The sequence below is a fragment of the Heterocephalus glaber genome, unplaced genomic scaffold (genome assembly GCF_053883595.1).
Source record: "Heterocephalus glaber isolate CG9 unplaced genomic scaffold, H.glaber_assembly_v1.0 deba00001564, whole genome shotgun sequence".
Lineage (NCBI taxonomy): Eukaryota > Metazoa > Chordata > Mammalia > Rodentia > Bathyergidae > Heterocephalus > Heterocephalus glaber.
In genome coordinates, this window is record NW_028258351.1 from 5304613 (window position 1) to 5325183 (window position 20571).

Sequence of the window (20571 nt, forward strand, 5' to 3'; positions counted from 1 at the left end):
ACCCCAGCTGGTGGCTCCACACCATATTTGGCCACAGGGGCAGGTGTGCCTGCAGTCTGTCATTGACACTCAGGGCCCTCCCCCTGCCCGGAGTGGACAGACATGACCACGTGGAAGTCCTGGCTGTCCTCTGCCCCTTGAGCACCCCCCTCTGGGGTGGGCTGGGGGGCTCTCTGACACTCATTCTCCAAAGGCTGAAAGATCCAGAAGAGACAGGAACCCCCAGCAGACGCCCTCCCTAGACACAGCTATGATGCCCCTTCTCCACCTCTACCCCAGATAAACAACCTCCTCCCCTCTCCCCTACTATTTTGGGAGCAGAGTGACAGCTGAGGGGCAGGCGGACTTGGACACCGAGCAGCTGCCCAGGCCCCCAACCAACTGGAGACTTCCAGAAATGTCTCAGGGGAAGCGAGGGGGAGGAAACTTCCTTCTCTTTTGGATCAGTACTTGCTCCCAACACTTCAACCTGCACCTCCCACATTCGGGTGTTGAAAATCCCCTTGCTTTTCAGAAAGACCAATGGGACTTGCTACCTTGGTGCAGCATGAGACAGTTGCTGATTGGGTGTTCGTGTTGTCCCCTGCCCTCCCTCTCTGTGCCTGAATCTACTAGTCCACTCCCCCCCGCCCCCCGCCACCGCGTCTGACTGGTGGCTCCCAGAGGGTGGACTCTGTTTCTCCCCATCCGACTGAAATCTCCTTGGCTGGAAACCAAGAACTGCACCCCCACTCACTCACAGGGAACACTCCTGGGACAGCAGTTTTCCCTATCAGAAGAGGGTCTTCCTGGGCAAGTGCGTTCACCATCACAGAAGGGTCTGTCGGGGGACAGATGCTGCTTCTCTTCAGCCAACAGAGGGGTCCCAAAGCATAGTTACAAGATTGTCCTCACTGGACTCAGCCAAGTCTCCTGCCTCTTGGGATCTCCACATCTAGTCCAAGATCTCCCCCACCCCCTGACCCCGATGTCAAGGACAGTAGCTCTGGCAGCTTGGCTCCTTTGGGGAAAGAGGGCCTGGCAGAGTCGGTGCCTGATGTGTGTTTTCTGAATGAATGAATGAACTCTTCATGCTGATGCTTTGCTCCATTCACCTCTATTCTTCCCCATTCCCTATATATCTCTACATTTACCTGAAAAAGACTAAAGAAGATGCATAAGTGGGGTGACCCACACTAGATTATGCTCCTCTCTATGACTCCGGACACGTGGACACATAGTTATGTGATCTTCAACAGGTGGTACTGCCCTGCTGAACATAAGACTCAGCTTAACATATGTTTTCTTTTGAGACAGGATCTTGGTATGTTGCCCAGGCTGCCCTCAAACTCCTGGGCTCAAACAATCTTCCTGCCTCAACCTCCGAATTCAGTAATGCATTCCTCAAGCATTTCTTATGCATCTTGTATGTACCAGGAACTGTGAATGATAATGGAAGCAGAGAACACTCACAAGGCCAAGGATTTGTGTCCAATTCCCTTACATATTCCAAGTGTCCATAATAGTGTGTGGTACATACTAGGTGCTCAGTAATATTAGTTAACTGAATGAATGGAACAATTGCATGGATCTGTGATTTCTAAATATGAGGAATACTAGAATGTTTGAAAACACAAAACAGGAAAATGTGATGTTTTGGAGAAAGTGTCTCTGAGTGAGAAATTAGTTAATATAAGTAGAGTTCCAAGAACAATGTCTGGGAGAGAGCAGGTGGTCAATACATTTGTTGGATGGGTGGATGAATGAACGAATATGTAAGGAAAGACTGGAAGAATAGAGGAACTGTTTCCGGGTTGGTGGCTTAGCCTGCCACAACAGACTTCCACAGGCTGGGAGGCTTAAACAACAGACATGGACTTTCTGGCAGCTCCAGAGTTAAGAAATCCAAGATCATAGTGCCGTCAGTTTTGGTTTCCAGTAAGGCCTCTCTCCTTTGCTTGAAGACTGCCACTTTCTTGGGTCACAGAGCCCCTTCTTAGTGTGAGCTCTGGTCACAGGTGGAAGTAGGGAGAGAGAGGGAGAGGCAGAAGGAGGAGGGAAGTGCTCTAAAGTCTGTTTCTCTTCTTATGAGGGCATCAACTCTGTCTGATTGGGGTCCTACTTTTATGACCTTACTTAACCTTTATCATCTCCTTATAGGACCTGTATTCTTTGACCTATGCATTTGGGGGTACATGGTTCAGTCCCTAACTGTCTCAGACAGAGAACACTGTATGTGCCAAGGCCTGGATTCAGGAAGAGCCCAGAAAATGCCAGCAGGATTTGATCTTCAAGAAAGGTGGCTGGAGGGCCAGGGATTTAACTCAGTGGTTCCAACGCCTGCCTCGCAAGCGCAAGGTCCTGAGTTCAATCCCTGCTACAAAAAAAAAAGAAAAGAAAAAAGAAAAAAAAAGGTGGCTGGAGACTACAAGGCTGAGCGGACCCTAAAAGGGAGCCTGGTTTTTTCCTGCCTGTAAGGGAGTCATGCCAGGGAATTAGGGGGAAAAGTCAGTAACAGATCAGGTTTGGGATCAGAAAGATCTGCATGGAGAATGGATGAGAGGGGATGGGAATGGAGACAGAGAGTGACAATGACTCTGTGTCATTCAATGTAACCATAGCGCTGGACAGAACAGACCCACACTTGTTGGTGTGTCAGAAATGACAGAGCTTTGCACTGCTTGGGGATGGGGAGCCAGGGACAGGAGAGTTGCTGTGGGATATCCCAGGTGTCCCACAAGAAAGCTCATGTTCACTGCTGTCTGTGTCGGTTCCTCATCTGTAACACGGGGAGAGAAGGGTTGTTGTAAGAATTAAATGAGTTACGTATATAACCCTCTTTGAACCCTGCCTGACACAATGTTGTCATTTTTTGTAGTCCATTTTTGCAGTACATAATGATTACACTCATCCTGGGGAACTGGTACATGTATGTAACACATACTCGGAATTCTTTTTACACCCCTCCCCATTCCCCCTTTCCCTCTGCATCTCTTGGCACGATGCTACCATTACCATGATTCTTATTCTCTACAGTTTTGATAACTGTAGAGATTGATTGTTTCTGTGCTCATCAACTATTATTAATTGGACCCATCCACTTAAAGAATAATTGTTTCTTCCCTTGGCCCAGAACTTGGTTCCTGGCTTTATAAGCCACCCCTGCGGGGTGATGCTGCCTGGACCACAGGCCATTAGCCTCTGTCTGGAAAATTAATTAACCACTCAGCTCCTCAGTTTGCTCCTCTATGAAATGAAGAACCCCTGTTGGGACTGCATCCTAGGCACACAGGAATTAACGAATTAAAGAATTAACAGGGCACAACCACAGGCTGGGCACGGCATGATTTCTCCTCCGAACACGAGAGGGCGCTGTGGCCATCGGCAGCCCCCCGTGACAGGGAGGCGGCGCTCTGCCCGTCCGGAACCTTTTTGCTCCACGTGGGGACGCAGGATGGCGGCGGAGGTGGTGGTGGGTGTGAGCGGATGGGGCAGGGGCGCCAAGGCCGGGAGCCGGGCCGGGTCCCACAGGCCGGAGGGAGGCGAAGCGGAGGACCTAGCGGCTGGGTGGCGGGGCTGATGGCCGCCCCGCTTGTTCGCGCAGGACGAGGCGGCGGCGCACGACGTGCAGCGGCTGCTGGTGCAGTTCCAGGATGAGGGCGGGCAGCTGCTAGGCTCCCCTTTCGACGTGCCGGTGGATATCACCCCCGAGCGGCTGCAGCTCGTGTGCAACGCGCTGCTGGCGCAGGTGAGCGGGCCCCGGGCCGACCGGGAGACCGACGGTCTGGGGTTCTAGGTCCCCCCTATTCAGGAACGTGGGCGGTCCGCCTAGCCTGAGTCCCCCACCTGCCTCCCAGGAAGGACAGGAGACGGAAACAGTGCAGAAGCACCTTTAACTCTGGCCATCAGGTCCCGCTGCGGAGAGGCAGCATTTTGAACGCGTTGAGTGCGGTGGTTCCCTCAGCCCTAGTCACAGCCCGCAAGAGCGGACGCTAATATCCCCGTGTTACGGCGTGGCCTGAAAGTATTAAATTATTAGCTTAGTGCTACGCAGTAGATGTAGATTTGGAACTCGAACCAAAATCCCTCAGGCTCAAAACCCCGTATTCTTAACTTTTAAGCCAGTGCTTGTGAAACGCTGCGGTCTGTTGAGAGGTGCCTTAAAATGAAGCTCCTGGACCCCACCTGACCCAAACCAAACCTAAACACATGTTTGTTGAATGAACAAATGAATGAGTGGATGGATGGATGAATTCCCTGTGCTCATCTTAACTCAAATCTTAAGCCCGACTTGTAGAGCAAGCGATGAGGTGATATCAGAGGATCTCACCATTAGCAGAAAACTATGATTCTGTGACCTTAGGACTAAGGGATCCTAGACTCAAATCCTGATTCAGTAATTCATCCCACAGGCATTTCTTATATATCCAGAGTATCTGCATTTTTAACCAGCTTTTTGGCTGCTTCTTACACAGATAAGCATGGTGTGGTTTGGAAAACACTGCATAACGTTATATGCTAACCCTAATTCTGGACTTTACTGTTCTTTTTGAAGAACACTGAAGAACCTAAATTAGTCATTAGCAATGGGACATTGAAGGAGTTGCTCTGAGCCTGTTTTTTTATCCATCAAGTGGGGAATATTAATGTCTACTTCCCAGATTTGTTATGAAATGCAGATAAAGGGTTTCATGTCACATAAATGTCCTGAGATTGCTCTTCAAGGATTAAAAAGGTCTTGCCTAATGGGGAATCAAGGGGTTATCCCAAGCAGGGTGGCTGAAAAGAAGTCAGCCTCCCCTGGAACAGCTCTGTGGGGAGTGACCTGGGCAGAGGTGTCCTCTGCACACCCTTCTGTGGAAGAGCTGCCCCTTAGCCTTGTCCTCCAGGAGGATCCCCTGCCCCTGGCGTTCTATGTCCACGATGCTGAGATTGTCTCCTCGCTGGGGAAGACGTTGGAATCCCAAGCAGTGGAGACAGAGAAGGTCCTAGACATCATCTACCAGCCACAGGCTATCTTCAGGGTCCGGGCCGTGACACGCTGCACCAGCTCCTTAGAGGGTCACAGCGAAGCAGTCATTTCTGTGGCCTTCAGCCCCACAGGAAAGTAAGGACAGTTGCGCGATCGTGGGAGGGGTTGAGGGGTACAGCCTTTGACTGGGGAGGGGAGAGCTGCCCGGAGTTACCATCAGTGGGGCCTTGGGCTGCCTATCTCAGACTTGAGCTCTAGGCTCAGGTTGCAAGTAGGGGTTTCGCTGTTGGGGTTTGGTCCCTATAGACTAAGGATACCTACCTTTACAAGAGCCCTTCCTGGACTTCATTTCAGGAGATTCCACCTGCAGACTCAGCTCTACCCCTCCCAAGTTATATGACTTGGACAAGTCACTTCACCTTTCCAAGTTTGTTATTTCCCTGTGAAATTGGAATTCATTTCTTCTCACAATCCTTTGGGGGTATGAAAAGGTTAAAAACCTTCATAGCCTGGTGCTCTGGCGCATGCCTGTAATCCCAGCACTTTGAGGCTGAGGCAGGAGGATCATCATGAGTTCAAGGCCAGCATGAATTACACAGTGAGACCGTGTTTCCAAAAACCAAAACAAAACAGAAAACTATTCACAAGACTGGAGATCTAACCCAGTGATAGAATGCCTGCCTCCCATGCAAGAGGCCCTGTATTTGATCCCTAGCATGGCTCTGCCAAAAAAAGTTGGTTACTATTTCTATCAGTAGAGGAGAGGGCCGGGGATTTAGCACAGTGGTTCCGCTGCCTGCCTCACGAGTGCAAGGTCCTGAGTTCAATCCCCATACCAAAAAGAAAAAAAGGACAGGACAAGCCGGGCAGAGTGCTGCACTCCTGTAATCCCAGCTACTGAGGAGAGTGAGGCAGGAGAATGGAAGGTCAAGGTCAAGGCCAAGTAGTGAGATCTATCTCAAAATAAAAAGAGCTGGGGCTGTAGCCTGGTGCTGCCTGGATTCAATTCCCAGTACCACTGAAGTGGGAGTGAGAAGTGGCCTCAGCAGCAGTCGTGACCTCTCTTCCCTAGGTACCTGGCCAGTGGCTCTGGGGACACTACTGTTCGCTTCTGGGACCTCAGCACAGAGACACCACATTTCACATGCAAGGGTCAGTATGCCTCTAGCCACTTAGGCGGTCGCAGTGCAATGGCAGGTGGCTGGTTCGCCTAGCTCATTAGTCCCTGGGGAGATCTAGAGCTGATTCCACCCCTTAAGATCCAGTTCACTGCCGTCTTTGCCTAGGTAGAGACCCACGCGCCTCACCATTTACAAACAAGCAGAGACTGGACCAGAGTCAGTGTGGGGCTGTCGGGAGAGGCTGACCTCCCATTAGCAGAGTCCAGCCTCTGCCACAGCGGTCCTCAGACTTCAGCGCACATCAGAATCACCCAGGGGCCTTGTCAAAATACAGATTGATGGGTCCCACTCCCAGATCGTTTGTTTCAGTGGGTCTAATACACTAGGTGTGCTGATGCTGCTGGACAGGGGACCACACTAGGAGAATCACTGTTGTATCATAGATTAGCCAGCGACATTTGTGTCCAGGGCATGGACCCTGAATCTCAGTCCCCCAACTTTCACATCTGGAGAGTGAGCATAATTCTTACTTTGTTCCCTATTTTAGATCTGTTTTGAGAGTGACAAGGAATGACGTGTGGAAACCTTTTACACCAGAGGTCCCCAACCTTTTTGGCACTAGGGGTCGATTTTGTGGAAGACAGTTTTTCCACCCACCAGTGAAGGCGGATAGTTTTCGGATGATTCAAGTGCATTATGTTTATTGCATGCTTTATTATTATTACATTGTACTATAATGAAATACAGCTCACAATAATGTAGAATCATTGAGAACCCTAGGCTTGTTTTCTTGCAACCAGGCAGTCCTGTGTTGGGGTGATAGGAGTCATTGTCACCTGAAGTATGTTGCTTATGTCTGGTCTACTCTGTATTCTTCTTTTGATTGCTGTAAAATCCCCCGCGAATGTTAATCTGTATTTGCAGCCCTGATTTACACTGTGTCGCTTAAGGAATTCTTAGAAAGTGACAATGTTGTTTGTGCGACAGGATGCGCAGTCCTAGGAATTGGGTGTGTTCTCCCTCAGCCTAGAAAGCCTCAGTGTCTCTCCTTTTGTTCTTCCACTTGTTCGTGTGGTTTGGTTAGGGAGTGCCTGCAGTGTCCCTTGTGTTGCTAGTCCAGAGAGGAAGATGGATGGGGTTCCTCCTTTCTCCCTCCCCTGCTTTCTTAGGACACAGACACTGGGTCCTTAGCATATCCTGGTCCCCAGATGGCAAGAAGCTGGCCTCTGGCTGCAAGAATGGCCAGGTAGGTACTATTGGGATAACTAGGCAGGGACCCACATCTCCCTTGGGAGTTCAGAATCAAGTTGTGGGATGGGGTAGGGTAGCTAGGGGACCTCTGGTGTGACAGTTTACAGAGGGTTATTTGGTGAGTTTCTCTCCTTTAGATTCTCCTGTGGGACCCAAGCACAGGGAACCAGGTGGGCAGGACCCTCGCCGGCCACAGCAAGTGGATCACAGGCCTGAGCTGGGAGCCCCTCCAAGCGTAAGTGACATTGACCAGGCTGAGCCAAAAAGGGGGACAGGAAGCTGCCTCCTTCCCTGCTCAGTGTGGTTATGTTTCCCTGGGGGGCGAGGTCAGCATCTAGATGCTGCCAGGTGGAGGACGAGGCCTTCCAAGTCCCAGCCTGCCCTGCTGCTTGTCAGAAGGCCTGAGAACCACCTTGTAGTGCAGCCAGATCGTGGGGACAGGAAGCTGTCAAGAGATTGTCCCTGGCCTTTGAGTTGGGAATGGGAGGTGAGGTGGGCAGACAGGCACTGCCAGGTCATAAGTAAGATCACATTTCCTTTCCCTGCACCAGGAACCCTGAGTGCCGCTACGTGGCCAGCAGCTCCAAGGATGCCAGTGTGCGAGTCTGGGACACAACTGCAGGCCGCTGTGAGCGCATCCTCACCGGGCACACACAGTCGGTCACCTGTCTCCGGTGGGGAGGGGATGGGCTTCTGTACTCTGCCTCCCAGGACCGGACCATCAAAGTCTGGAGGGCCCATGATGTAAGAGCTGGGAGGGTGCAGAAGCCAGGCTGGCAAATTCACGGTGCAGGGTTTGATGCAGGGAGGGCAGGTGGCAAATGTGAGTCCGGTGTTTCCTGAGTGTGTGCTGGGAGCCTACTTGGGGAGGTGCTTCTGGAACAAGGAGCTCTGTGGTTGGGAGAGTTCCAGCAGCCCCATTGCATAGTCAAGCTCTGGGAAGTCCTGCTTTGGGAAGCCTGTTTAGTTTTTGCAACCCACCATAGCCCAAACCTATCTGGCGGAAGCACTTTTTTTCTGGTACACTTCTCTTCTGTGAAACAGGCCAGTGGTCTCATGTCACAAATGGAGGGGGGACTTGGGCCTCAGGAGCAATTTGATTAAGGTCACAGTGAGCAAGACAGATGGGTCTTGGTTCTCCCACGCCACGCATCTTCTGGGGCTGACCTCCCAAAGGGTGGAGAGTGGGATGTATGTGTGTCTGACATATCTCCCTCTGCCTTAGGGTGCTGGGGGGGGTTGTCTGTCTGTCTGACTTGGCCCCAGGGATGGGTGTGTGTGTCTGATCTGTCTCCTTTACCCTAGGGTGTGCTGTGCCGGACTCTTCAAGGCCACGGCCACTGGGTGAACACCATGGCACTCAGCACTGACTATGCCCTGCGTACTGGGGCCTTTGAGCCCGCTGAGGCCACAGTTAATGCCCAAGACCTCCGGGGTTCCTGTGAGTGAATGGAAGGAGGGGAGAGGGCTGCCTGGGAAGGAGCTGGTCCTCCAGCATACCGGAGGTTTTAGCCGTTTGTGTTGGATTCTCATCCATTGTCGTTTCTCGTCTCTCCTTTGGTATCTGGACACAGTGCAGGAGCTTAAGGAGAGGGCACTGAGCCGGTACAGCCTTGTGCGGGTGAGTGTGTGCCCTGACAGCATCCCAGCTGTCCCTCCGCTTATCCCTGCAGCACTCTCCACGCTCCCTGCGCACCGCTCCCTTCTCACTCCTGCTCACAACCTGCCTTCCCGGAAGAAGGTGTTCATGCTTGTGCTCATCTGCAATCCAGTCTTATAATGCCAGGGAGCATTTTATTTTGTGTTTTATTTGCTTATTTATTACATTCCAGGCACTGCTTTTTAAATTGTGTTTAGTTTGTTGAGGAGCACATTCACATAGTGTAAGTTGTAAATACAAAAAGACAGATCATGAAACATTTCCCATCTCTTGCACAGCCAGCTGTTCCTTCTGGAGGCATCTGGTGCTACCAGTGCCTTGTGTCTCCTTGCAGAGATTTCGTATGTACATATACACATACTTCTACAAATACGCGACCCACATCCTGTCTTGTAATTATGTATCTTAGAAATCATGCCACATGTACACACAGTATTTGCTTTTTTGGGGGTCACATGTGAGTGAGTGGCCAGGTGAGGCCCCATTTCCTCCAGCCCTGGCCTCTGTCCCTGATGTGCGTGATCGTTGTTTGACCACGTCCACCACAATGTGCTTTCTGCTTCCCCCAGGGCCAGGGCCCGGAGAGGCTCGTGTCTGGCTCTGATGATTTCACCTTGTTCCTGTGGGCCCCGGCAGAGGACAAGAAGCCCCTTGCACGCATGACAGGACATCAGGCCCTCATCAACCAGGTGCTCTTCTCTCCCGACTCGCGCATCGTGGCCAGTGCCTCCTTTGACAAGTCCATCAAGCTGTGGGATGGCAGAACAGGCAAGTGAGTTGAGGGGTGGGTCTGTTTTCTAAGCAGCAGAAGGAGCTAGGTGATGTCACCTACTGCCTGTGTGGCCTTGGCTAGTGCCTGGATTTCCTGAGTCTCTGCCTCTTCTGTGTCACATGGACCTCCTGCCTCTCAGCACAGTTACAAGGATGAGTGAGATGGTATATTTAGGACTAGTACTAAGTGGGCACTGAAAATGCTAGTTCACTCCGTATTGAAGGAGAGCAATGGCCAGGCATGCAGTGATAGCTGGGTTAGTGCTGCAGTTGCTGTGTTGCCCTCCTCAGAGTGGGGTCCACAGATAGATGAATTGGCATTTTCGGGAACTTGATAGAAATGGAGAGTCGTGGTCCCCAGCCTAGACCTTGTGTATCAGAATCTGCATTGTAGTAAGGTCATGGGGATTATAGGACACCCTGTTACACTTGGGTGATTCTGCTTCCAGTTAAGGTCTAAGAAGCTCTGGTGAGGAGGCCTAGTGTCCTTGGGGTTAAATGGGTTGAAGGAGAGGCAAAGGTAGACACAAGAAGAGAAAAGAGCAAGGGAAGCTTTTGTAGGACCTGAAGGGAAACTGATGGGTCAAGCATTGTGTATTTTCGCTTAGCAACTCTTTGAAGTAAGTAATTCTTTTTTTTTTTATAAATAAGGAAACTACCCAGGCACAGTGGTATGTTCCTGTCATCTCAGGACTTGGGGGACTGAGGCAGGAAGATCACAAGTTTGAGTCTCACCTAGGCAACTTAGTAAGACCCTCTCTCAAAATAGAAAGGGCTCACGATGTAGCTCAATGTGAAGGCCCTGGGTTTTATTTGCCATTACAACAACAAGATGGAAACTGAGTCTCCGAGAAGCCTTGCGGCTTAGGACTGCAGGAGTCACAGGGATTATAGGAGTCCCTGGTACACCCAGGCTCCTCTCCAGCATGCAGCTGTAGGGAAAAGTCCCAGCTAGATGACTGACTTGAAAGTTGCAGGTGGGCCTGGCCAGGCAGAGTGGTTTTGTAAAAGCTCCCAGGAATTCTAACTGGCAACTGAGCTTAGGAACCATTGCGATGGCGTGGGGGACCCTTGAGACCTGCTTGAACATCTGATGGCCGTCACCATCTTCCCTGGCCCAGGTACCTGGCTTCGCTGCGTGGCCACGTAGCCGCCGTGTACCAGATTGCGTGGTCAGCCGACAGCCGGCTGCTGGTCAGCGGCAGCAGTGACAGCACGTTGAAGGTGTGGGACGTGAAGGCCCAGAAGCTGGCCACAGACCTGCCAGGCCATGCAGATGAGGTGGGGCTGACGCTGCGGCAGAGCGGTCTGGGGTTGTCCTTAGCCCTCCTCCCCTTGCCACTCCACTGCCCCACCTCTCCCCCTTTAGGTCTATGCTGTCGACTGGAGTCCAGATGGCCAGCGAGTGGCGAGTGGCGGCAAGGACAAGTGCCTCCGGATGTGAGTGTGGGCTGGGCTGGTTGGGGTGCTCCGCTGCCCCTCCCTGGAGTCTGTTGGTCCCTGTTTGTGTTCTTTCCCGCTTGGCAGGGGATTCCGAGGCACCTTCCCTGGTGTTCTCTCTGTCTTGAAGGTCTGTGCAGCCAGGTTCTCGGTGGGCAGGTGGCAGGGATGCTGGAGACCCAGACACTCAGGCCGCTCTCCCGGGCTGGACGCGTCTTCAGCTCAAGGCAGTCATTCTTAGAGCAGTGGACTTTGGAGTCCTGAAACCTGAGTTCAGGTCCGGGTTCTGCTTTTGAGTGTGCAGTTGTGGAGAAGTTAGTTAACCTGTCTCTTGGGGATTATCGAGCCTTCCTAGACAGGAGGATCCCAGGTAGGAGGACAAACACTCGAGACCTAAAGCTCTGTGTGCTTGTAAAGGCTCGTCCCTCTGGGATGATGCCAGGCTTTTAATGATCTGAAGGTACGCTGTGGGCCCCTGGCATTACATGGCAGGATCCCCATCTTGATTTCTCCCTTCCCCGCAGATGGAGGAGATGAAAATTCCCAAAGTTCTTCTGGACCCAGCCTCTTCCAGCTGCCTGGGCCGACAGAGCAAAGGCCGGGGTGGCAGTGGACATACCTGCCCCACCATTGGTGGCTTCCAGTCCTGGACAGACCCCCTCGGAGTCTCCCCATGGGTCCCATGGCTGTGGCCTGCCCCAGAGGTGGGATCAGTCAAGAGAAGTTAGCAGTGAATTCGGCCGTGGGCACCACTGTGCTCCTCACTAGTGGGGCATGGGGGTGCAGTGCCAGGCTCTGTGGGCTTCCACTGCTGGCCCTGCCTCCTCCTGTGCTCAGGTCAGGCCCCAGGTTCTGTGCCCAAATAAATTACTTATGTTTTGTGTTTGAGTTACAATTCTGTGTCCTAGAATCCCAGGGCTTACCTGAAGACTGTGCTAAATCCATTTGGCCCCCTCCCTTGCTCAGGATGACCCCCAAACCATACTGACTTGCTGGAAGGGAGAGGAAGGGCTGGACAGTGTTTGTGAGGCTGTGCTGCCCGTGGTCTGTAGCACTGTTAATGAGTTCAGTATGCTAGGGGTGGAACCTCAGGCATACTAAGGGCTCCAGCACTGCACAGCACAGGGTGTGCTCAGTCCTGCCCACCAGCCCTGCTCGGCCTCTCGCCCCACACCTGTGGAGACCCTGCTGGACGCTGAGCGCTGTGCTGGGCTCTCAGGCTGGAGAAGAAGACCAGGGTGGCAGTGGTGAGGGCAGTGCTGTGAAGCTCTTGCAGGTGTGAGCATGATGCGATGGGGGCACTATTCTTTACCCCTTGAACTTTCAGGTCATGAATGGACCGTTCGGTCCTCCTTGGGCCCTTGACCAGTACCTTGCCTTGTGCACACTCTGCCTCTGCTTTCTCCTGTGCCAGGTGCTGACTGAAGCATGGTATCACATGCACACATTAGGCCTCCAAACGGTCCTTGAGGAAGTGCTCAGGGTGTGGCACTTCTGCCGGTCCCTTATCCTCCCGTACTCACATCTGTCCTGTTATAATTGGCACTTCACCTGGCCGTGGCTGTCAGCCTCCGCCTTGCATGTCTCTGCAGTGAGGGACAAGGAGCCACCAGTTGCTGAGCTCCTTGGTACCAGATCCTGGTTCTGCTGTGCTCACACTAACCCTGCACCCAGACCTGGAAGTTTCTCGAATCATTGTTTAGTGAGCTACCTGGGCCCAAGAAGCTCAAGTGACTTGTCCATGCTCTCATGTAAAGTAAGAGGAGCGGCCAGAGGGCCAGGGATATAGCTCAGTGGCACTGCACCTGCCTCACAGCACAAGGTCCTGAGTTCGATCCCTGGTACCAAAAAAAAAAAAAAAAAAAAAGAATCCAAGCAGACCCTGCCCCAAAGTTTAGGGACTTTGTACCACATCCCTCTAGAGCTCAGACCTAGTGCTGATCTACACACTGCCACCACATCCACTTGCCAGTGCTGTCTGTCCTTGCAAAGAGTGTTTTCATTGCCCCGCAGGGCAGGAGTGATGGCAGAGCCAAGCCACAGGTGGTGGCAGTGTCCCCATTGCCCCGCCACCCATCCTGACTTGGCCCTGGCAGGAGCTATGAGGTGGATGACAGCTGGCCCAGCTGAGGCTGTCCGAAAGCAGGAAGCAGAACTTAGGGGTGTTGGATGACCTGTAGTCCTTTAATGGGGCTGGGGAGCTGCAGTGTCTCCGGGTGAATTTGGCCCTGGCCCAGGGGTGACATTCTGGTACCAGTACCGCCAGGCCCTGAGCTGTCAGGGTAGCCAGTGGTTCTCCAGCAAGGTTCTGATGCCTGAGGGCTAAGGCTGATGGCAGACAAGCAGTGTCCTGGGCCCTCTGCTAGTAGGGAGATAGGTGTTCCAGATCCTCCAGCTTCCTCATGTCCTCTGGCCCCATGCACACAGTCTTCCGCCGGGGCTCCCTGCGCCTCACAGTGATCTGGATAGGGCTGCGCTCAGGAAAGCTGCTTAAGTCCCTGGCCACGATTGCAAACTGAAGTGAGACAAGAAAGCCCCTCAGAGGGCCGGGGATTTAGCTCAGTGGTTTTGCCACCTGCTGCACAAGTGCAAGGACCCGAGTTCGATCCCCAGCACCAAAAAAACAAAAACAAAGAAAACCCCTCAGCATTAAAAAAGAAAACCTCTCTGAATTCCTTCCCAGACCCAAGCCTGGCTCTCTCACTTCATCTCTGTCATCATCACTGTCTTTTTGTCTGCTAAGTGGGCTCATAGGTGCTTTATCCAACCCAGTCACTGATGGAGGAAACAGGTCCAAAGAGGCATGGTTCAAACCTGCATCTCCCCAACTGAGTTTCTTCTATCCAAAGGGTTGTTTATATGTGGCTTCTCTTCACCCCTAGGCTCTTACCCACCCCAGGAGTTTCCCATTATCCTCCCCCTATAGCCTTTTCTCTGTTTCGCTCAGTTCCTGGCCCACTCAAAATTATTAGCAATAAGTTAAGAACCCAAAGCCTTCGGGTTATAGTGATACTGTGAAATGCAGTTAGCTGCACTCCTGGTGGGCCCTAGAGTAGCTTTATCCTTAAACCTTCCTGAAGAAAGCAGACTGGAATTACTGCTTGTTGGCCCGGGCAGGAGGAAAGCTGGCAAGGAGAAGAGGTGGGGGTCTGTGGGGATTCCAGCCTCCCTGGCTCTGGTTCCCTGGACTCAGACCTCTCCCCCTGGGCCTGGGCCCTTCTCCCAGGGCTCACTTTGTAGGGCTTACACCACTTCCCCTCCCCAGCTGTGTTGGCTGCACAGATGGTGAGGCAGTAGTTCGTGTTAGGCTTCAGGTCCATCAGCTTGACAGTGGTACCCGAGATCTCGTTGAAGATCCAGGACCGGTTTTTTGCCCTGGGCGACTCATTGTCTTTCGTCTTGGTCACCTCCTGTAACCGGACTTGGTAGAAACTGACCTGGTGCTTGCCCAAGGCATAGATCCAGGAAATCTGGAGAGAGAAGGCCGGAGGCTTCCTTAGACTTGACCTGTCCTTTCAGCATGAGTCAGAATACCCCTCCCGTCCCCTGCTCCTGCCGGGGCTCAGGCAGGTGTGAAGGAAGGCATAAGGCCACAGCTGCCCCACAGCATGGCTGTCCCCACCCACCATAGGTTACACCTCATTCCATATGTGTTCCAGACTGTCCATGTTAGTTAAGAATCTTAGAGATTGTCTTGTCCACCTTATGCAGGTAGGGGTTACAGTCCAAGTGACAGCAATTAAATGACAACAAAAGTTCAAACCCATAGCCCCAGAGTTCACACTCTTTGTACTCCAACAGTGGTTGCCAAGCCTGCCTAAGGCTCTCAGAGAAGTTTCATAACTGGATATTCCTGGGTCTGCTGTCTACTGTCCAGTCTCATTTCCAGTTTCTCCTCTGCCTAAGCCAGGAAAGATTCAGATCAAGTGCCACTGGTATTTCAGAGGGAAAGAAAAGTTCTCAAGCTTTTGGTGGCATTAGAATACCCTGGGAGAACTTAATTAAAACAGATTGCTGCTGGGGATGTAGCTCAGCAGGCATACACAAGGCCCTGAGTTTAATTCCTGGTACCAAAACAAAACAGACTGCTGTCCCCCTCACCCCAGTTTCTGGTTCTGTAGACACAAGTGTAGTGGAAGGAGAAGAGAACTTAAATTTTTAGCAAGTTGATATGTGACAGCCTGTCTCCCCTGTCTAGGGACCACACTGAGAAACATTGCTGTAAGCCAGTGCTGGCGAACCTCTGGCACATGTGCCACAGCAGGCATGCAGAGCTCTCTGTCGGCACGAAAGCCAAGTCACCCCAGCAGCCAAGCATCAGATACTTTGCAATAAATAAGTGGGCTTGGGGTTGCAGTTTGGGCACTTGGTTTCTAAAAGGTTTGCCATCACTGCCCTAAACCATCCAACAATGGACCTTCCAGATTTATCTTACTATAATCCAGCTCAGATTACATCCACCAGGACTGGGAGAGCAGCTCAGTGATAGAGTTTGTCTAGCACGTGCAAGGTCCTACATTTGATCCCCAGCAATGCAAACAAAACAACAAAAAAAATCCATTTTCTGATATAAAGCCCAGTACAAAGCTGTTCCCTATTGCTTCCAGAGAAAATCTACCAAGTAGCTGGACATTGGATGAACTATGGAAAATGGCTCCAGACTGACTTTCCCCCTCTACTGCCCTCCATCCCTCTTCCCATACTCCGTGATTGTGCTGCCCTGCTGGACTTGGGGACCATAGCATCAGCTTCATGCAGGAATTTGTTAGCAAGGCAAATCTCATCACTGAGAAAATTCTAGGGATGAGACCAAGGAGTCTCAGTTTTGACCAGATATAGGTGATCTGGAGGATTATGAATACACGCGAAGCCCTGAATTAGGACCTGGGAACAAAGTAGGCTGCTTCTTGTTTCCTCTCACAGTCCCCCACCAGCAAGGTGGGCTCAGCCCTTTCACAAAATGCCTTCCTTCTCCATCTACATGTGACCCAAATCCTGAAAATGTTACCAGAAGCCACCAAGCTTATTCCTTCAGCTGGAAGTAATGTTTCTTTCCCTCCGAATTCCTGGTGGCACTCCATCTCACTCTTTCCTGCAGCGCTGACCCCTCCTGTCTTGCAGTGGAGTTCATTACAGATAGCCTCCTTCTCACTCTTCCTACACCATGAACTCCGGGTCAGGAGGCAGCATCTTCACATTCCCCACCAAGCTCAGCTCAGTGCTAGCACAGTAAGCTTTTGCTAAGTGCATGGATGCAGGAAACGCACCACTACTGTGGAATCGCTGACGGTATGTTCGCAGATAAAGGGAGGCTCGGGCACATCCACGACCATGGAGGATTCCGAGTGAGTGGAGGAGGTGTGTTTATCTATTTTGGATTTCTCAAGGTCCGCCAGGCCCCCGGAGACCATTTGGGTTGTAGATGGGCAGGGGCAAAGGGCCAGGGCCCCCTCCTTGGCTTTGTTATTGGCTGTTGAGGGAAAGGTGAGTTTGTTCAGTTCACCCTCCAGCAGTCCAGCAAAGAAGCTGCTGTTGGGCTGGGTCACGGCCAATTTGACAGGGTTCAACAAGGTGGATGAGATGGGGGAAATCCTGGTGTCATTGGAGCTGTACTCGGAGTCTTCCACTAGCATCGGCTTCCTGGAGCAAGAGGGAAACAGGTGAGTCAGATAAAGGAGACCACCCCAGCCCAGCCAGCCCTAGGACCCTTGGGCCGGCCCTGCCAGCTGCTTCACAACAGCTAGGAACACCCTTCTTGTTCTGCAGCAGTGGATCAGACCTATCATGGAGCTCACTAAAAATGCAGATTCTTGGTTCCTGGTCCCCATCTGGTTTGTGACAAGGGAAACTGCAGGTTTAGTAAGCTCTTTAGATGATTCTGATGCAGTTCTAAGAACTACAATTAGAAAACAGCTAAAACATTTTAAATCTTTCAAAGTGGGGTACAAGTTCCCCAGGGGATGGCTATAGCAATTTACTAGAGTGTGGAAAAATTTGTACAGATATCTAGTGAAAAAACAATAAATTGAGCTTTACTAATAAATTAATAATCTGCACTGTGTTTTATATATATATATATATATATATATATATATATTGGGTGAACCTTGAAAAACCTTGTTCTTCTGATTTGTTTTGTTTTGTTAAGACAGTCTTGCTATGCAGTCCAGGGTGACCTTGCAGTTCTGTTGCCTCAGCCTCCCAAGTGCTGGGATTACAGGCATGCACCACAAGGTTTGACTCATTCTGATTTTTTTTTAATTATGAAATACTTTAAACATATAGAGATATTGGCCAAGTGTGGTAGCGCACACCTATATTCCCAGCACTCAGGAGGCTGAGACAAGGGGATTGTAGTGAGTTCAAGGGCAGCCTGAAATACATAGTGAGACCTTATCTCAAAAAAAAAAAAAAAAAAAAAAAAAAAATATATATATATATATATATAGAGAGAGAGAGAGAGAGAGAGAGAGAGAGAGAGAGAGAGAGATCAAAAATAATATACTAAGCCAGGTGTGGTAGTGCATGCCTGTAATCCCAGCACTGAGAGACCGAAGCATAGAATCACAAGTTTGAGCCCAGCCTGGACAAATTAGCGAGCCCCTGCCTTAAGTAAATAAATAAATAGGTTGGGGATGTAGCTCAGTGCAAAGACACTAGGTACAATGCCCTGTACCATAAAATAATAATAATATACTAAACTTCTGTTTAGCCCTCATCCAGCTCCCGAAGTGGAATCTTGGGCTGGGGGATGGTGCCCACTCAGTGGTAGAGTGCTTGCCTAGTGTGCACAAAGCCCTAGCTTCCCTCCCCAGCACCACAGGACAAAAAAGGAAAAAAAAAATCAGTATAGTTAAAAGTCTTAGGATGCTTCTCTCCACTACACTCTACATCCTCCCACTCAGGTAACCAGTAGACTAAATTTTAAGTTTTCTATTATGCACTGTGTGTTTTTCGGGTCTTATTACATATGTATGTTATCCCTAGGCAAAAGCCATTATTTTGCATGTTTGTAGACTTTATATAAATAAAAGATTATTCAGTACCTTTCCGTTTGCTACTTGCTTTTTTTTCACTTGGTGTTGTGTTTTGATTTCTTTACATTAATATATGTAGCTCTGATTAAATCATTTTAACTTTTTTATAGTTTTCCATTACATGGATAATTATACTGTTACCAGTTCTTTCCAGTTACAAAGAAAAACTTGGTACATGATTCCCTGCTCTTTAAAATTTTTTTTACTGATGAAGTCACCAATCCAAAAAGTTTGGCTTTCAAACCATTTTTCACCCTGACCTAAAGTAAGAAATACATAATGCATGGCTACTTAGTATCCACTGACATACACACGTAACTAAAAAGTTTCAAAAACCAATTCTTACTGTCTGTGCTCTGAAATTTCTGATTCTATTTTAATTAATTTTTATCATATCCATCAGCTTGAAGGGTTTCCCGACCCATTAATGGGTCATAGCCCAGAGTCTATGGCTCCCTCAGTCCAGCTCAGCCTCTCACTTCATGGATGTAGTCTTCCTCCCCAAGCTGCAGGCCGTCAGCCTTCTCTGGAGAAATCCTGATCTGCCCACACCTCTCTGCTGGTCCTTGCACTTTTGGAATAAATGATTCCCCCTTCAGGGGGACATCTTTAGGCTGGAAGGTCTGGATGTGGATACCATTTATGTTTTCTATTGCCCAAATGGATCTATATTTCAGATTCACTTATTGGAAATGGTGGTGCTGAGGTGAGCACAGAGGACCACCAAGGCACGGAGCCACCTGCGGGACACATCCTCTGTCTGACATCTAAGGTGGAACTTGGATTTGAACTTGGGTTCCTTGTCTGAGGCTTTTTCACTACACCATGAAGTTTCCTACAAACAGTGGTCACCTGAGTCATACCTTACTTACATTCCTTGGGGAATGGACACCACGTGGCTCTCATATCATCAAGACACCTATATAGTCTGCGGGGCCCAGTGTGAATCGAAATGTAGAGGCTCAGGTTCAAAATTGTCAATCAACAGTCTCAAGACAGAGACGGCCAAGCATTAGATTAAGCACAGGCCCTTTCTATGAGTGCATTTGTATCGATACTGCCCTGTAGATGATTCCTCAGCCCGCATCGCCCCACACCAGTCTTCCCTGAAGATTCTGCTCACTTCCTCCAGGGAGCCTCTTCTCAGCCCCCAAGCTTGCCAGGCCCCTCTGAAGCCAGCCCTGCTGGGCCCTCAGGGTGGCTTGGCATAGCACTTGCCTGACGATGGCTGCGTCACCCTCATTGCCTGATGGCACTCCATGCTACCCTAACACCACCACTCGACTGGATGCTCCTGGAAGGCAGGGTCTACTTCCCAGCTCTACATTCCCAGGTCTTAACACTGGGCCAGACAGCTTGCCAGTGTAAGTTTTGTGGCATAAAGTAAAGGAAAACCTGACTGGGTAAGAACAGTGAACCCCAGTTGGAAGGCAGACAGGCTTTTGGCAGGGTGGGGGACCACGTCCTCAGACAGGTGACAGTATCAAAGGGGGAGGAGGGAGGGAGAGGAGCCATGGGGTTCAGAGGTGAGGACCTAGCCAGGCAAGCAGGATAAGGAGCCCTGTCAAGAAAACGGACTAATTGGGCTGGGGATTTAGCTCAGTGGCACCGCACCTGCCTCCCAAGTGCAAGGTCCTGAGTATGATCCCCAGTCCCTGGCGGGGTTGGGGCAGACTGATTCATCCAGAAAAGCTTCCTGGAGTGCGAAGCCCAAATGCCCCAAGAGCTGATGTGGGGCTCAGGGACACAGATGGGTCCAATCTGCACTATGCTCTTCCCCCAGGGCCCAGGGACCAAGTTAGACAGGTTAAGGAGGAAACACGTCCTCGAGTCTCTCTCCCCACCCTAGCTGCAGCCCTAAACAGACAGGGACCACTCTTGTGCCTTACATGAGATCGATAGAATCTGCCTCCGACAAGTTAGCCAAATTGCCAGTTGAGGAAAGTGGGCATCCTTTGGTAGCGATGGTCCGGTTCATAAACTTGGGGTTTGGAAAGGGCTTTGGCAGTTGATCAAACGCATTCATAACATTGAGGTTTTCCTTCTTCAGTGTGTTCTCCTCCCCATCCCCCACTTTACAGAGTGCCTCGGATGCCATCTGGGTGGCTGGGGACCACAGCCGGCACCATGCAGAACAAGCCAGCTAACAGGACAGAAAGAGAAGCTGCAGGAGCCGCAAGCCCACCTTTACTGTGGGTGGGGTGGGCTGCAAGGGGCTGACTTCACAATCATCACGGAGTGTAACAATTGGGGGCCAGCCTCCCCTGATCAGAGGGTCACAATGCAGTGGTAGTCGACCAAGAGCCAGAGGAATAGGTGGGGGAGAGGCAAGAATAAACC

At 50.8% G+C, this 20571-nt stretch overlaps 2 protein-coding genes across 4 annotated transcripts; one reads left to right on the forward strand and one right to left on the reverse strand.

Moving 5' to 3' along the window:
• Positions 1-3373: 3373 nt before the first annotated feature.
• On the forward strand, positions 3374-12075 carry Nle1 (notchless homolog 1). 2 transcript variants are annotated; one of them, XM_013067775.3, is made up of 13 exons: positions 3374-3451; positions 3584-3727; positions 4869-5086; positions 6024-6103; positions 7242-7318; positions 7461-7558; positions 7875-8067; positions 8629-8764; positions 8898-8944; positions 9553-9755; positions 10876-11035; positions 11124-11194; positions 11719-12075. In XM_013067775.3, exons 1-13 carry the CDS (start codon positions 3434-3436, stop codon positions 11729-11731), a joined length of 1458 nt encoding a protein of 485 aa, XP_012923229.2. In that variant the 5' UTR covers positions 3374-3433; the 3' UTR covers positions 11732-12075. The 2 variants fall into 2 exon arrangements, 1 of the variants encoding a protein (XP_012923229.2); XR_002391183.2 differs by having other exon boundaries at positions 3393-3451; positions 9553-9751.
• A 1284-nt stretch (positions 12076-13359) lies between these two features.
• Fndc8 (fibronectin type III domain containing 8) lies at positions 13360-20456 on the reverse strand. 2 transcript variants are annotated; one of them, XM_004870636.3, is made up of 4 exons: positions 20121-20456; positions 16462-16834; positions 14442-14664; positions 13360-13709 (listed from the first exon to the last, which is right to left on the reverse strand). In XM_004870636.3, exons 1-4 carry the CDS (start codon positions 20327-20329, stop codon positions 13672-13674), a joined length of 843 nt encoding a protein of 280 aa, XP_004870693.1. In that variant the 5' UTR covers positions 20330-20456; the 3' UTR covers positions 13360-13671. The 2 variants fall into 2 exon arrangements, with proteins under 2 accessions (XP_004870693.1, XP_004870692.1); XM_004870635.3 differs by having other exon boundaries at positions 14428-14664; positions 20121-20449.
• Positions 20457-20571: the final 115 nt, after the last annotated feature.